Below are 15,876 nucleotides of genomic sequence, written 5' to 3' on the forward strand. Positions count from 1 at the left end.
GGGTTCTGGTCTGCATGGTGTGCAACACGTGCGGGGAATCCTTTACTATTGAACGGTTGAGAAGCCCGAGCCCTTTGCTGCTGGGTTGAACATTTTTGTGCAGTGCCCGGAAGCTGGACAGCTGATCACACAGCTGCCCATTCATCACACGCAGACACACAAACACAATTTTTGTGCTAATCTCTAATTAGTATTTGATACACTATCAGCTTCCCTCCCCACCCCACCCCCACCATTTCACCAAGGTGAGCTTTTCTGATGGGTGCCGTTTTCAAATTGACAGTTTCCAAATGGACATTTCGGATGGAATGTCAGTTTCCAATACCCTGTCAATTTCCACTAAACCCCCCCCCCCCATATTTCACCGCAGTGAGCTTTTCTGATGGGTGCTGTTTTCTGATGTGCTTGAGTGTCAGTGTCACCTTAAGTGGCGCAGCAGGGAAATGCTTGACTAACAAGCAGAAGGTTGCGGGTTTGAATCCCCGCTGGTCTGTTTCCCAGACTATGGTGATATACCACTAGAATCAATTCCCCGTGTATATAGGCCTCGAGGCCTGAACCAAATATAATATAGGCCTCGAGGCCTGAACCAAAGAATCCCCATATTGTAACCCTTCTCTGAACCTTAGTTGTTTCCAGAAGATTGCAGCTGGGGCCCCACACCAACCTCTTCCCTCACAGCAATTTCCTGACCTTTAGGAATGAAGACACGTTCCTTTGTTGCTTGTGTCACCCTTGCAAAGATAGCAAATAACTGACACCACAGATTACAATAACAATGGCCACAAAGGGTACAGAGGGAGTAGCAGCATTAGAACAAGGTGTAATCTGAGGAGTTAACCAATACTTGAGACCACTGTATGTTAATGCTGTCAGTTGCTTGATGTTTTGATGCAAATAGAGATTGATTAACTTATGTCATTGCGAAAGCGTTTTCTTTCAGTACATTGCTATGTCATAGATATGTAGAAACAAAGGCCTTCTTGGATGTATAAATCCTAGCCTACAACTCTGTAAAATCGCTCTCGATTTGGGACTGGCCCCGAGTTGCCTACTCATCTGCAGAAGTAAACTGTTTTCCCTTTTCAGCTGTGTGTGTGTCAAATTGGCATCGATACCACCCAGATAAAGAACCGGATTTTCGGTTTATCAATGGGAAACATCTGTATTGGGCAGCAGCCATATAGGAAGATGCTGAAAGGCATCATCTAATACTGCGCGGGAGATGGCAATGGTCAACCCCTCCTGTATTCTACCACAAGAAAACCACAGGGCTCTGTGGGCGCCAGGAGTCGAAAATGACTTGACAGCACACTTTACCTTAGAGTGTAAGTATTCAACACCCGTCGATTTCCACTACCCCCAAATATTTCATGGAGGTGAGCGTTTCTGATGGGTGCTGTTTTCTGGCGGACTAGAGTGTCAGTTTACTAATCCTGTCAGTTCCCAGGCAACTGGAAAGAAAGAGTGGGCAGTGTGAGGCTGAAAACCACCACTTTACTTTGAGAGGGTGAGTGTGCGTTCACATATTGGCCAGATTTACCCCGAAATCCATGCAATATTTCAGAGAACACTTCACACAGGATTCGGGTTTCCCCCTCCGTATCTGAACCTAGCCCAAATTCATCCAGGGTTAAACAATCCTCTTTTTGTTTCGGGGTATCTGCTATGCCCTGAACTCTCAGTAAACCCTTGCGGTAAAGCCTGAAAAGCTCCCCAATTTCCAAACTTGCAGCTTTCAGGTCAACGGGCATATTTCTGGAAGCCTGCAAGGCCCGTGGGCAATACTCAAGGGAATGCGGCTTCCAGTCTCGTACTTGTTCGTGAGCTTGCCAGTTATAGCAATAGCAATAGCACTTACATTTATAGACCGCTCTATAGCCGGAGCTCTCTAAGCGGTTTACAATGATTTAGCATATTGCCCCCAACATTCTGGGTACTCATTTTACCGACCTCGGAAGGATGAGTCAACCTTGAGCCCCTGGTCAGGATCGAACTTGTAACCTTCTGGTTACAGGGCGGCAGTTTTACCACTGCGCCACCAGGGGCTCTCCTTTGTGTGCTTATTTTGTAATCCTATTTAGAAGTTGCGATCTTTGGGCCAGTTTAGCATATTGTATTGGGTGAGCTGGAGAGTTTGGCATCTAGAGAGCTGTTAATCATCAGCGATAGATAGATCCAACATGTTTGTTTGAGCAGGGGTGGTCAATCCACCTAGCCCAATTCATGTCCTGGGGATTTATGTCCTGGTGTGGCTGGGGATGATGGGAGTTGTAGTCCAATCTACAACAGTTGGAGGGCCAGGTTTGCCCACTTGCGTTAGAGGGAGTATTGACAGTTGGGACAAGCATTAAAAAATTAGATGGGGTTTTGAGTGGAGATCTATCAGTAAGGATAAAGAAGTTGTGAAGCAAGCCAAATAAGTTATGGTGAATAACGAATTAAAGGGAGCTGGTCTAGGGAGAAGAGAGCTGGTCTTGTGGCAGCAAGCATGACTTGTCCCCTTAGCTAAGCAGGGTCCGTCCTGGTTGCATAAGAATGGGAGACTAGAAGTGTGAGCACTGTAAGATATTCCCCTCAGGGCAGACGGTTCCAAGTTCCCTCCCTGGCAGCATCTCCAAGATAGGGCTGAGATTCCTGCCTGCAGCCTTGAGAAGCCGCTGCCAGTCTGGGCAGACAATAGTGAGCTAGATAGACCAATGGTCTGACTCAGTATATGGCAGCTTCCTGTGTTCCTATGTCTGTGCATTGGTTAGTTAGTTGGTTAGAAACATATTTTTTTACATTGAAGATTCAAACCATAAAGAATATCTGTTACATTTCCATTATTACATCCAGACAAAAACAATAATCTTAAAAGACATCTGTTAATCACAGATAATACAGAAATACAATAAACCACGCTTCATAGTATGTAAGTAAGTAAATTTATTATGGTCCTTAGACCAGCTTAACATTTAAAATAATACATTTATAATTTACAAAATATTCAAATTGCTAATACAAGCTCTACGAAGTTTAGATGCAACAAAACTTAAAATTTGACAGCAAAAAATCCAAGTAAAATTGATCAGTATGGCCAGGATGATTCTTTAAGAGAGAAACAATGAATTTACGAGCACCCCTATGAGATTGACAATACAGAATAACATGAACAACTGATTCTATATCCCCTAGCCACAAGGGAACGACACAACGAGTATGGAACTCGTTTATATTTTCCGTCTCGGAGTGCAGAAGGAAGGGCATTCAAACGTGCAAGGGTCAATGCTCTCCTAAACTTAGGTAAGAACATTTAATCTAAATATTCAGCCAGTTTGTGGCTGAATCTTTGAGAGCCTATATAGATTCCCCTTGGTAGACGAGCACACTCCTCCTGCTGATCTATGTCCAAATAAGTCATTGCCTGATCTAAACCCCTCCCTATAAGGTTTTCTTGGGACGTGCCCAGATGATGCAATTTCATTTTCAGAGCTATTTCCCATTTAGATGTGCAGGCCTGGTTTAGTGTATCCATAATCTTGTAAACTACTGGGCGCAGAGCATCTGTGCCTCTAGTTTGCCTCAACTGTTTTCTCTCCCCCCACCTGCTAGCCAGCCGACCAGCCAGCCACCCGGCTGCCTTGGCTTGCCACCTCCTCCCGGCAGGTACCTCCACCTGTTCTTGCCAGCCGGCCGGCCGGCTACTTCCTCCAGCCTGCTGCTGTGCTTCTTCCCGGTGGCCATGTGGCCCGCTGCTGTGATTCCTCCGGGTGGCCGGCCGGCCCGCCGCTTCCTCCGGCCCGCCGCCACGCTTCCTCCCAGTGGCGGGCCTGCCGGCCACCTGCCTGGCCACCATTACTGTTCCCTTCCCCGTCGCTATCCGGGCAGCTGCTCGCAAACTCTCGTGAGAGCTGCCACACATGGGATAAGCGACGGGTACGTTTAGGAGAATTATACAGAGAGATTGATGTGATATAAGCTATCTGCTGTACTGGTGTGTCTGTAACTCTGTAACCAAAAAACCCCTTGTTTCTGGTGTTTCTCCCCACCCCCCTTGTCTCAGACCATAATAAACTTAATCTAATCTAGACCTAAACCTAGTCTAATCTCCCCATTTCCTCTCTCACTCCATTCTCTTGCCAGTTCCCTAGGAATGGTAAACTGTTGCTCTGGGGGTACCTGCCTCTTATAATGGTTGTTTATTTATTTTTATTTATTGTTGCATTTATATACCGCCTTTCGTTAAAAGACAACCCCAAGGCGGTTGACAAAAGTTAAAATGTTGGAGAAGCATCCACCCTCTTAGAATTTAGGGACATTGGTGGGTTCATCCCATTCAGCCAGGAGTTTTCTGATGCATGGTTGAGAAGAGGATGAAGAACTAGCATCTGGGGCCACCTCCAATCCAAACACCCATGCAAGAGTGACCCCTTCATTGTCTCCCTCATATGTGCCAAATGGTCAAGGGAGGGAGAGATAATCATTACTTGGTTCCCTCATATACATCTTTCAGAAAATACATGGATTACTGGACCACCCAAGGAGTCGTAGACCCTAGATATGCCTGAAGAATGAGTCGATTTGTCCATATTATGTGCCATCACCAGGTCTCTTGTATGATTAAGATGAGTATAAATTGAGAGAGAGCCAAAAACACACTAAACTGGTCCTCATTAGGATCATGGAGAAAGTTCTTCTAGTAAAAGGTCTTAAGTTCCACAGTCCCTCATTACAGACTCCAAATATGTTTATGGATTTTTCTGTCCTCTATGAGTTTTCTGCTGTACCATAAGCTGTGCCCGTCTGTTGAAGCTCTTTCCACACTCCAAGCATTGATGTGCTTTCTCCCCAGTGCGGGTCCTGTGCTTCACTGAAAGAGCTCCACTCTGGCTGAAACTCTTCCCACTTCAAACATTTAGGTGGTTTATCCCCCATGTGGGTTCTCTTGTGTCTATTAAGATGTCCACTCATGCTGAAACTCTTTCCACACTCTAAGCATTTGAATGGTTTCTCCCCAGTATGGGTTCTATGGTGCACAGAAAGAGCTCCACGTGTACTGAAGCTCTTTCCACACTCCAAACATTTATGTGGTTTCTCCCCAGTGTGCGTTCTCTGGTGCACAGAAAGAGCTCCACTTGTACTGAAGTTCTTTCCACATTCCAAACATTTATGTGGTTTCTCCCCAGTGTGGGTTCTATGGTGTATGGCAAGATTTCTAAACTGGAGGAAGCTCTTTCCACACTCCAAGCATTTATGTGGTTTCTCTCCAGTGTGGGTACTATTGTGTATAGTAAGTTTTTGACCTTTGCTGAAGCTCGTTCCATACACCAAGCATTTGTATGGTTTCTCCCCAGTGTGGGTTCTATAGTGCATAGTAAGATTTCCTCTCTGACTAAAGATCTTTCCACACTCCAAACACTTATATGGTTTCTCCCCGGTGTGAGTTCTATGGTGTTTAGTAAGATGTTCAATTTTAATGAAGCTCTTTCCACACTCCAAGCATTTATGTGGTTTCTCCCCAGAGTGGATCCTATAATGTAATGTTAGGTTACTCCTCTGGCCGAAGCACTTTCCACACTCTAAGCATTTGAATGGTTTCTCCCCAGTGTGGGTTCTATGGTGTTTATTGAGATCTTCACTCATGCTAAAGCTCTTTTCACACTCCATGCACTTATGTGGTTTTTCTCCAGTGTGAGTTCTATGGTGTAAAGTAAGAGCTCCATTCGTGCTGGAGCTCTTTCTGCACTCCATGCACTTAAGTGGTTTCTCCCCAGTGTGGCTTCTATGGTGTAAAGTAAGATCTCCACACGGGCGGAAGCTCTTTCCACACTCCATGCACTTATGTGGTTTCTCCCCAGTGTGTGTTCTATGGTGTGAATTAAGAGTTCCACTTCTGCTGAAACTCTTTCCACACTGCAAGCATTTATGTGGTTTCTCCCCTGTGTGAGTTCTATGGTGTGAAGTAAGAGCTCCCCTTCTGCTGAAGCTCTTTCCACACTCCAAGCATTTATGTGGTTTCTCCCCTGTGTGCGTTCTGTAGTGCATATTAAGAGCTCCACATGTGCGAAAGCTCTTTCCACACTCCAAGCATTTATGTGGCTTCTCCCCAGTATGGGTTCTATGGTGTTTCTTAAGATCTCCACTCATGCTGAAGCTCTTTCCACACTCCAAGCATTTATACGGTTTCTCTCCAGTGTGTGTTCTATGGTGTAAATTAAGAGCTCCATTCGTACTGAAGCTCTTTCTACACGCAAAACATTCATAAGGTTTTTCCCCAGTGTGGGTTCTAAAGTGTACAATAAGAGCTCCACTTCTGCTGAAGCTCTTGCCACACTCCAAACATTTATATGATTTCTCACCAGTGTGAGTTCTCTGGTGTTGATTAAGATTTCCACTTGAGTTGAAGCTCTTTCCACATCGCAAACACTTATGTGGTTTATCCCCAGTGTGGGTTCTCTGGTGTATAGTAAGGTTTCCACTAATGCTGAAGCTCTTTCCACACTCCCAACACTTGTATGGTTTCTCACCAGTGTGGGTTCTATGGTGGATATAAAGATCTCCCTTCGTGCTGAAGCTCTTTCCACATTGCAAACATTCATGTGGTTTCTCCCCAGTGTGGATCCTATGATGTCTAATAAGGTCTGCACTCCTGCTGAAGCTCTTTCCACATTGCGAACATTCATGTGGTTTCTCCCCAGTGTGGGTTCTATGATGTCGAGTAAGGTTTCCACTCATGCTGAAGCTCTTTCCACACTCCATGCACTTATATGGTTTCTCCCCAGTGTGGCTTTTATGGTGTAAAGAAAGAGCTCCACTTGTGCTGAAGCTCTTTCCACACTCCATGCACTTATGTGGTTTCTCCCCAGAGTGGCTTCTATGGTGTATTGAAAGATCTCCACTTGTTCTGAAGCTCTTTCCACACTCTATGCACTTATGTGGTTTCTCCCCAGAGTGGCTTCTACTGTGTACATTAAGGTTTGCACGTGTGCCAAAGCTCTTTCCACATTGCAGACATTCATGTGGTTTCTCCCCAGTGTGGATTCTATAATGTCTAGTAAGTACTCCACTCTTGGTGAAGCTTTTTCCACACTCCAAGCATTTATGTGGTTTCTCCCCAGAGTGGGTTCTATGGTGTTTAACAAGATCTCCACTCTGGCTGAAGCAGTTTCCATACTCCCAACATTCATATAGTTTCTCCCCTGGCTGCATATCCCACTGAGGTTGAGAGGCTGGTTCTGAACTGGAGTTTTTTCTATGTGGAGAGGACTTACTTCTCTCTCTTGCTTTCTGCATTATTTGTTGAATTCCACAATGAGAAAGGAGATGATCCCTTCCTGTTCTTCCGTTTGGCTCCCATTTTTCATTTCTGTTCTTCTCTTTTTCCCCATCTGGTACCTCCCAAAATGCTTCCGCTGGTTTCCCCCTTCATCCTTCCAACTTTCACTTTCTGGAACCAAGAGAGAAAATTGGTCAGAGACTCGGATTGAAAAGAGCACTAAGGAGAACATTTGAGAAGAGATGGCGGAATTGCAAAGAAGAAGCTGGCACCTTTCCCCATATTTGATGTCTAAGTGTTGGTAAAGGTATTGGAAAAGGTATTGGACTGAAATTAAGGAAAGAACAGAAAAGATATAGAGCTGGCTTTAAGTTTAGACCCTGTTTCATTTTGATTTACATCTATGCAAGGAGGTATTAAAACAGTGGGCTAGATGCTTCCAGCTGCCAGGAGGTACTATGCAAAATGCCGACAGTAGGAGCTGTTCGTAATGTTAATGGCAGCAGCATAGCGGACGGACAGGAGGGCAAGGGACAAGATACGGCTGGGAGGGTGCACGACCATGCCCCCTTTATCAGCATCAGATGGGGGTGGAGGCTGGGGCATGGGCTATGCATGGCCTATGTAGCATGGATACTTCTGTTGACTACTAGCCACATGCCCTCCAACACTAAGCATGTAAAAAAAGCAAATTTAAAGGGATGCTACAAAGAAAAACCAAAAGCATATTATGTATTGTGTATTATGTATTATGTCAATAAAGCATATTATGCATTACCAGAACATCCTCTTCATTATGAGTTCCACCGCCCATCGAGGTCATCTGGAGAGGTCTGCCTCCAGTTATCGCCAGCTCGGCTGGTGGCCACAGGGGGATGAGCCTTCTCAGTTACTCCCCCAAGACTGTGGAATGCGCTTCCTACTGAAATACGATCCTTTCCATCTCTGACAATTTTTAGAAAGCACTTGAAAGCACACCCCTTCAGCCAAGCTTTTTCAGCTTTTTGAATTCCTAAGTTTTAATCTGTTTTTAATTTTTAGATTGCCTACATGGTTTTAAGATTTTAGTCTATGTTTTGACTTGTTTTATGTTGTTGTTAACCCGCCAGAGGAAAAAGTTTGGGGCGGTGTACAAATTTGACAAACAAACAACAAACTTTCCTCCTTTCCCCAGCTCAACACTCGCTCGTTGTTGAGAGCTTTCTGCATGGGGAGCGAAGAGTTTTTGCAAACTTTCATGCCCTCTTTTTTCCCCTCTCCCACCACACCAAAAACCCCTGCACGGGTTGATGCTGCTAGCTGAGCTCCTCACAGCCATGCTGGGACATTTTTCACTGCAGAAAATGCCACAGGGAGGCAGGGAGGGAGACTGGACCACCAGTCCCCTCCACCCCTTCCCCAGTATGCCTTTCCCCTAACTTCCTCAGAGAAGAGCTACAACATTGGAGATTTGGAAGTCCTTCAGTATCCCACAATGCATTTTGTAGGAAGCAGGGAGGCTGCGTGCAGGTGTGCTGCAGCTTCCAGTTTCCTGGCCACTCTTTAAGTGGCACTCTGTGGTCTTTGGGAAGCTGGAGGCTAGGTAAAAGGAGTGGGGAGCATGATTGCGGCTGCTCTTTACATCTCTCGCCTGCACCACCCTGGCTGGCCCTTACCACCTGAAGGGCCTCTCACCCCGCTGTACTTGTAAAGATGAATCCTCACCTTCAATATTATATCCTTGATGGCCGGAACGGAACGGACCCGGTCCGAGTTTGTCCGAATCCGGTTCGGATTTGAATCGAACTGGCCAAATGGGTTCCGTGGAGGCTCCTAGTCAGCAGAACAAGGAAGGAGCATGGACAGAGGCTGAGGGGGAGAGAGAAACAGAGAAGAGGGGGGTTATACATGGGGGAAGGGGGATGATGCACGCAGCAGGATGCAAACTTCCAGGACCCAAGCAAGCAACTTTTCCTTGGCTCCTCCAGTCAGCTTCTGAGGACAGGGAGGGAAGTTGAGGGGAAGGGAAGGAAGTTGTTGCCTTCACTTTGCAGGGAAGCGGCTGTCAACTCCCCAAAGGAAGGGCTGCACCCCACCTCCTGCACAACCCAGCCTCAGGGAGATCAGGAGGTCTGTGGGGCCAAAATATGCAGAGCAAGTGAGGCTGCTGCGGGGAGTTGACTGTGGAGGGAAAGAAGGAACCTCCTGGTAGGAGCTCCAGTTCCTCGATCTCATCAATTGCTGTCTTTCCTGTACATTTTCCTTGCTCTATGACATCTTTTCCCCCGCCCCCTTCCTCCCTGCCCTGTTTCTGGAGATGGGATCATCAGAACAGGGAATTTGTGTACAGTGAAGGATTCGGTCATGTGATTCTGCCCTGACGGACCGAAGTGACAGAGAAAGACACACGTTAAGAACATAAGACCAGCCCTGCTGGATCAGGCCCAAGGCCCATCTCGTCCAGCATCCTATTTCACACAGTTGCCCACCGGATGTCTCTGGGGAGCCCACAGGCAAGAGGAGAGGGCATGTTCTCTCTCTCTTGCTGTTGCTTCTCTGCAACTGATATTGAGAGGTATCCTGCCTCTGAGGCTGGAGGTGGCCTATAGCCCTCAGACTAGCAGCCATTGATCGATCTGTCTTCCATGAACTTATGTAAACCCCTCTTAAAGCCTGTCTTTAAGATGCTGGCTGTCTCCACATCATGTGGCAGAGAATTCCATAGGTTGACTTCCTTTTGTCATTCCTAACTTTTTGGCAATCAGTTTCATGGGATGACCCCTGGTTCTATTGTTATGCAGGAGGGAGAAAAATTTCTATCAACTTTCTCCACATCATGCATTATTTTATACACCTCTAGCATGTCTCCCCATAGTTGCCTCTTAAACTATGAAGCACCAGATGCTATAGCCTTGTCTCATAAGGAAGGTACCCCAGGCCTCTGATCATCTCGGCTGACCTCCTCTGCACCTTCTCCAGTTCTATAATGTCCTCCTTAAGATATGATGACCAAAACTGTACGCAGTACTCCCAATGTGGCTGCGCCATAGTTTCTTAGAAGGGCATTGTAATATTAGCGGTTTTGTTTTCAATCCCCTTCCAAATGATTCCAAGCAAGTTGACAACCAGGAGGGGGAGGAGGGCTTCAAAAGGTTGCTTAATTCTGGATGCAGTGAGTGTGAACCTACATCGAATCAGATTAACTCCAGTTAAGCAAGCCATGGGTTGCAGCCCCCTTCTTTAAGAGACCTAGTTTTGAATTAGGGCTGAAATTCTCAATCTGCAAATTTCTCTTCTTTTGGGGGGAATTTCAATTGAAGGAGAATTTAACCTTCATTTGGAAATGCAATGGAGATGTTCAGAATTATCCATTTATCCGTGCTTTTTATTTTTTACATTTATAACTCGCTTTTCCTCCAAGGAGCTCAGTACATGCTTATTTTTATCCTCACAACAACCCTGTGAGGTAGGTTTGGCTGAGCAATACATGAGTGTCCCAGTGTCACCCAGTGAGTTTCATGGTTGAATGGGGAGTCGAACCTGGGGATACAGAGCACTATGTGTATGCAGTGTGGAACACAAGAAGCTTCCTTAGACTAAGCCACCCTCCATACAGATCGGCACTGTCTACCCCAGGGCTGCAGAATGTAAGTCCTTCAGCTGCTTCTGGACTACAACTCCCAGCATGCTCAGCCACAGTAGCCAATAGTCAGGGATGATGGGAGCTGTAGGCCACCACCTTCAGGAAGGCCAAAGTTGCTCAGCTCTGGTCTACACTAACTGGCAGCAACTCTCCAAGGTATTAGGTGGGGTCTTGCACAGCCCTGCTTAGAGCTGCTGCCAGGGATTGAACCTGCTACCTTCTGCATGCAAAGCAGGTGCTCTTCTACTGAGCTGTGGGTGCTCCGGAAGAATGTATGGAGCTCCCAAACTTAGACACAACTTCCAGCCAGGGTGGATTTGATTTAAATCAAACTGATTTAAATCACGATTTAAATCACTAGCAGGGTGGATAAAAATAAAAAAAAATCCGATTTAAATTTTAAAAAAATCCGATTTAAATCAAAAAAAATTTTTTTGATTTAAATCGGATTTTTTTTATTCTTATCCACCCTGCTAGTGATTTAAATCAGTTTGATTTAAATCAAATCCACCCTGCTTCCAGCTCAGTATTTTCTGCACTCTCCCAGCCATGGAGCATGAAACCTCATAGAGAGAGGAAAGGCTAGAGTCACAGAGAAAGATAAGAGGTCAGATTGTGAAGGAATGCTTGCCCCTTTACAAATACACACACACACCCCTGGGTGCACCCGGAGATCTCCAAACATGCCCATTTCATTTGTATACTTCAAGCTAGCAGGCAGAGAAGCAGATCTCCCCCTGGGGTTGCCAACTATCGCAGAATGGGTGGGATGTCCCGTATTTTGGAGGGCGAATTTTTTGTCCCAACCCGGATGCTACTTCCCTTGAATTTTGGTGGCTGGCAGGACTGGCAGCAGCAGCCAGTGTGAGCTCCACTTCAGGACATCTCTAACTGCCGCTATGCAGGTTGCCACTGCTGTTTGGCTACTCCCCACCCACCCAGCAATCAGCTGTTCGGCGGGTGCCCGGGTGCCACAACTTACTCCTCCAGACAGTCTTACTATTTATTTAATTGATTTCCAGTGTGCCAGCATGGTATAGTGGTTAGAGTGCTGGACTAGGACCGGAGAGACCTGAGTTCAAATCCCCATTCAGCCATGAAACTAGATGGGTGACTCTGGGCCAGTCACTTCTCTCTCAGTCTCACCTACTTCACAGGGTTGTTCTGAAAGAGAAACTCAAGTATGTAGTACACCGCTCTGGGCTACTTGGAGGAAGAGCGGGATATAAATGTAATAATAATAATAATAACAAAAACAACATCACCACCACCACCACCAACATCATCATCATCATCACCACCACCAACATCATCATCATCATCACCAACAACAACAACATCAAGAACCTGGAAGAGAAAGAACATTACAAATACTTGGGCATTCTCCAGGCTGATAACATCGCACACACTGAAGTTAAAAGAAAAATTGGAAGTGAATACATCAGGAGAGTTAGAAAAATCCTCAAGTCCAAACTCAATGGCGGGAACACCATACAAGCCATAAACACCTGGGCTATACCTGTTATCAGATACACTGCAGGAATAATAGACTGGACCCAGGCAGAGCTAGAGACGCTAGATCGTAAGACCAGGAAAATCATGACCATCAATCATGCTCTGCACCCCCGCAGTGATGTAGATAGGCTATAAATCCCTCCCGGCTCAGGTGGAGGAGGAATGTTGCAAGTCCATGAAACAGTAGAGGAGGAGAAAAGAGGCCTTGAAGAATATATCAAGGACAGTGAAGAAGATACACTTCAAATGGTCAAGAACGAGAAACTATTCAACACCAATGAAACCAAGCAGGCCTACAAGAAAGAACAAGTCAAGAACCGAGCAGAAAAATGGAGAAATAAGCCCCTGCATGGTCAATATTTGCAAAATATAAGTGGAAAATCAGACATCACCAAGACCCGGCAATGGCTTAAGAATGGCAACTTGAAGAAAGAAACAGAGGGTTTAATACTGGCTGCACAAGAACAGGCACTCAGAACAAATGCAATAAGAGCAAAAGTAGAAAAGTCAACCACAAACAGCAAGTGCTGCCTTTGTAAAGAAGCAGATGAAACAGTGGACCACCTAATCAGCTGTTGTAAAAAGATCGCACAGACGGACTAGAAACAAAGGCATGACAAGGTAGCAGGGATCATACACTGGAACATCTGCAAAAATACAAGCTACCTGTAGCCAAACATTGGTGGGACCATAAAATTGAAAAAGTTGTAAAAAATGAAGATGTAAAAAATATTATGGGACTTCCGACTACAAACAGACAAACATCTGCCACACAATACACCAGTTATAACTGTAGTCGAGAAGAAAGAAAAACAAGTTAAAATAATCGACACAGCAATACCAGGGGATAGCAGAATAGAAGAAAAAGAAATAGAAAAAAATCACAAAATACAAAGATCTACAAATTGAAATTGAAAGCTGTGACAGAAAAAGACCCAAATCATCCCAGTGGTCATTGGCGCCCTGGGTGCAGTTCCAAAATACCTTGAAGAGCACCTCAACACCAGAGGGGCCACAGAAATTACCATCAGCCAGTTACAAAAAGCAACTTTACTGGGAACAGCCTATATTCTGTGACGATATCTATAACAACTGACAATAAAATCCAGCCATCCCAGGTCCTTGGGAAGGACTCGATGTCTGGATAAAACAAGCCAGTCAATAACACCTGTCTGATTGTGTAAATAAATAAATAAATAAATAATATACCACCTTTCCAAAAATGGCTCTGGGTGGTTTACATACAAATCAGAACAAAACCATTAAAATCAAAACTAAATCAGTTAAACAATTTGTCAGACTCCCACAGGGGACGAGGTGGGCGCCTAGCCTTTCTTGAACTCCAGGATTACTGGAGCAACCCCAAAGAGGCCAGCCTCAGGAACATCCAGGTTAGCTTGTCGGCTGAGTCCTCCTCCTGGCTTGCTGCATTCAGCCAGTTCCCTCTCCTGGAGAACTCCTGGCTCCCATACTCAGAAGCAGCTCCCCATCATTATACCCAACCTAGCTCTTTCCCTGCCTAATGCCCTCTCAAGCCCACGGGGGTCCGACCAGCCTGGGCCCTTCTCATCCCTACTGCCCCCTAAAGGGAACGAAAGCTTCCGAGGAGGGATGCCATGCCATTCTCCAGACCCCACAGGGTCACCCAAGCAACGAGGAAACATGGCATCCCAACACAATTAAAAACAATTAAACATTAAATACATTAAATTCATCATCATCATCATTACAATATAAATTAAAAAAATTTAAACCATAAATCTTTTTTTAAAACCTACTACACAGTGCACTCAGCTAGTAGCTTTAATCTCTCTCTCTTTCTCCACTTTTGCACACACCTGTGCAGCACGCAACTCTTAGAATAAATCCAGGGGACGGTGCAGTGTCCCCTCTAACAGGGATTCCCCAATCGTGGTCACTACAACCGCCAGCATCCCCAGTTGCAATGGCCTTTGGCTGCGGATTATGGGAGTTGTCGTCCTCAACCTTCTGTCTGGGGATTCCTGTTAGAGGGAACAACCCCGAGACCATGATCAGGGCTTGTCTGGGGGCGGGAGGGAGGAAAGGAAAGGGGAGGTTGTGTAAAGCTGGGTAGAGGAAAAGGGGGAGTCGAGGGGAGGGGAGCATGGAGGAAAAGGAACAGATGTGCTGATATGATCGACTATGTGGATCTTTCTCCATTCTCTGCCGCCGCCGCCTCCTCCCTCCACCCCGCTGGTTGTTGAGCGCTTTCTGCAGGGGGAGGGAGAACCTTTTGCAAACTCTCACGCCCTCTTTCTTTCCCTCTCCCACCTCACCCCAAACCCCGGCAGGGCTTGGTGCTGCTGGCTGAGCTCCTCACAGCCATGCAGGGACACTGCAGGGAGGAAACTGGGAGGGAGACCCCCCACCTCCCCATCCCTCCCCCAGCAGGCTCCCACTGCCTTGGCCTTACCTCCTTCCTCTCGGTCCAAAGCCTCCAGCTGCAACCAGCAATGACCGGCGGGATCAGGGTGTGCAGCAAAGGCAGGCCACGTTGCATGCAACGCTGTCCTCTTGCACGGAGCCAAAGACTCCCAGGAGGGAGGGAAGCTGCAGGGAACTGCTGCTTCTCTCTCTTCCCAGCCAAGGCGGCTGCCTCCTGCCTGCTCTCCCTCCAGCCCCCTTCGCTTCCTCCTCCTCCTCCTCTCAGCCCCACTTCGGGCTATTCCAAATCCTGGGAGTGCTGGTGGGGGGCAGGCAGGAGCCTCCCTGCCTCCCCAATGCATGCAAACAGTTGCTAGAGCACCGGTGCAGCTTACGGCATTGGCGGTCGGGAGAAGGAGGTCCCCCAGTATCCCACAATGCATCGCACAGGAAGCAGAGAGGCTGCGTGCCGCTATGCTTCAGCTCCCGGCTTCCTGGCCGCTCTTTCAGGAGCACTCTGTGGCCTTCAGGCAGCTGGAGGCTTGTTTGGGAAAAGGAGGGGGAGCGGGGAACATTCAAGTGTTGTAACGTCTCAGACACACAAATACACACACTCCTACCCAGTGGTAGGAATCCAACAGGCGGGACTTCTGCTATGCAATGGCCCCAACAAGCAATCTTATCCTGTCACTACTGTTTGCTGTGGAGGTGGCCCAAGTGATGGGCGGGTTCTGGTGTGCATGGTGTGCACACATGCAGGGAAACCCTCCCTTTTGAACGGTTTTGAAGGCTGAGCCTTTTGCTGCCGGGCTGAACATGTTTTGCAGTGTACAGAAGCTCGACAGCTGACCACACAGCTGCCCATTCATATTGAATGCAATCATTAGTGGAATTTGTCTCTCACACACACACACACACACACACTTTTTGTGCAAATCCCTAGTCAGTATTTGAAACCCTATCAGCTTCCACTAACACCCCCCCCCCCATTTCACCAAGATTAGCTTTTCTGATGGGTGCTGTTTTCGAATGGACTAGACTGTCAGTTTCCAATATCCTGTCAATTTCAAATGGACTAGACTCAGTTTCCAATCCC

The 15,876-nt window shown here is 46.6% G+C and overlaps 1 protein-coding gene across 4 annotated transcripts; it reads right to left on the reverse strand.

The window, feature by feature from the left end:
- Positions 1-2,910: 2,910 nt before the first annotated feature.
- LOC128338522 (zinc finger protein 345-like) lies at positions 2,911-15,200 on the reverse strand. Of its 4 annotated transcripts, none has more exons than XM_053281106.1 (3): positions 14,830-15,200; positions 8,963-9,106; positions 2,911-7,429 (listed from the first exon to the last, which is right to left on the reverse strand). In XM_053281106.1, exon 3 carries the CDS (start codon positions 7,273-7,275, stop codon positions 4,750-4,752), a length of 2,526 nt encoding a protein of 841 aa, XP_053137081.1. In that variant the 5' UTR covers positions 7,276-7,429; positions 8,963-9,106; positions 14,830-15,200; the 3' UTR covers positions 2,911-4,749. The 4 variants fall into 4 exon arrangements, with proteins under 4 accessions (XP_053137081.1, XP_053137079.1, XP_053137083.1 ...); XM_053281104.1 differs by lacking the exon at positions 14,830-15,200 and adding an exon at positions 14,234-14,252; XM_053281108.1 differs by lacking the exon at positions 8,963-9,106.
- Positions 15,201-15,876: the final 676 nt, after the last annotated feature.

Source organism: Hemicordylus capensis, chromosome 16, assembly GCF_027244095.1.
Source record: "Hemicordylus capensis ecotype Gifberg chromosome 16, rHemCap1.1.pri, whole genome shotgun sequence".
Classification (NCBI taxonomy): domain Eukaryota; kingdom Metazoa; phylum Chordata; class Lepidosauria; order Squamata; family Cordylidae; genus Hemicordylus; species Hemicordylus capensis.

Bases quoted from the DNA above. Each gene is read 5' to 3' on its own strand.
- LOC128338522 (XM_053281108.1), bottom strand. From the start codon at position 7,275: ATGCAGAAAGCAAGAGAGAGAAGTAAGTCCTCTCCACATAGAAAAAAC.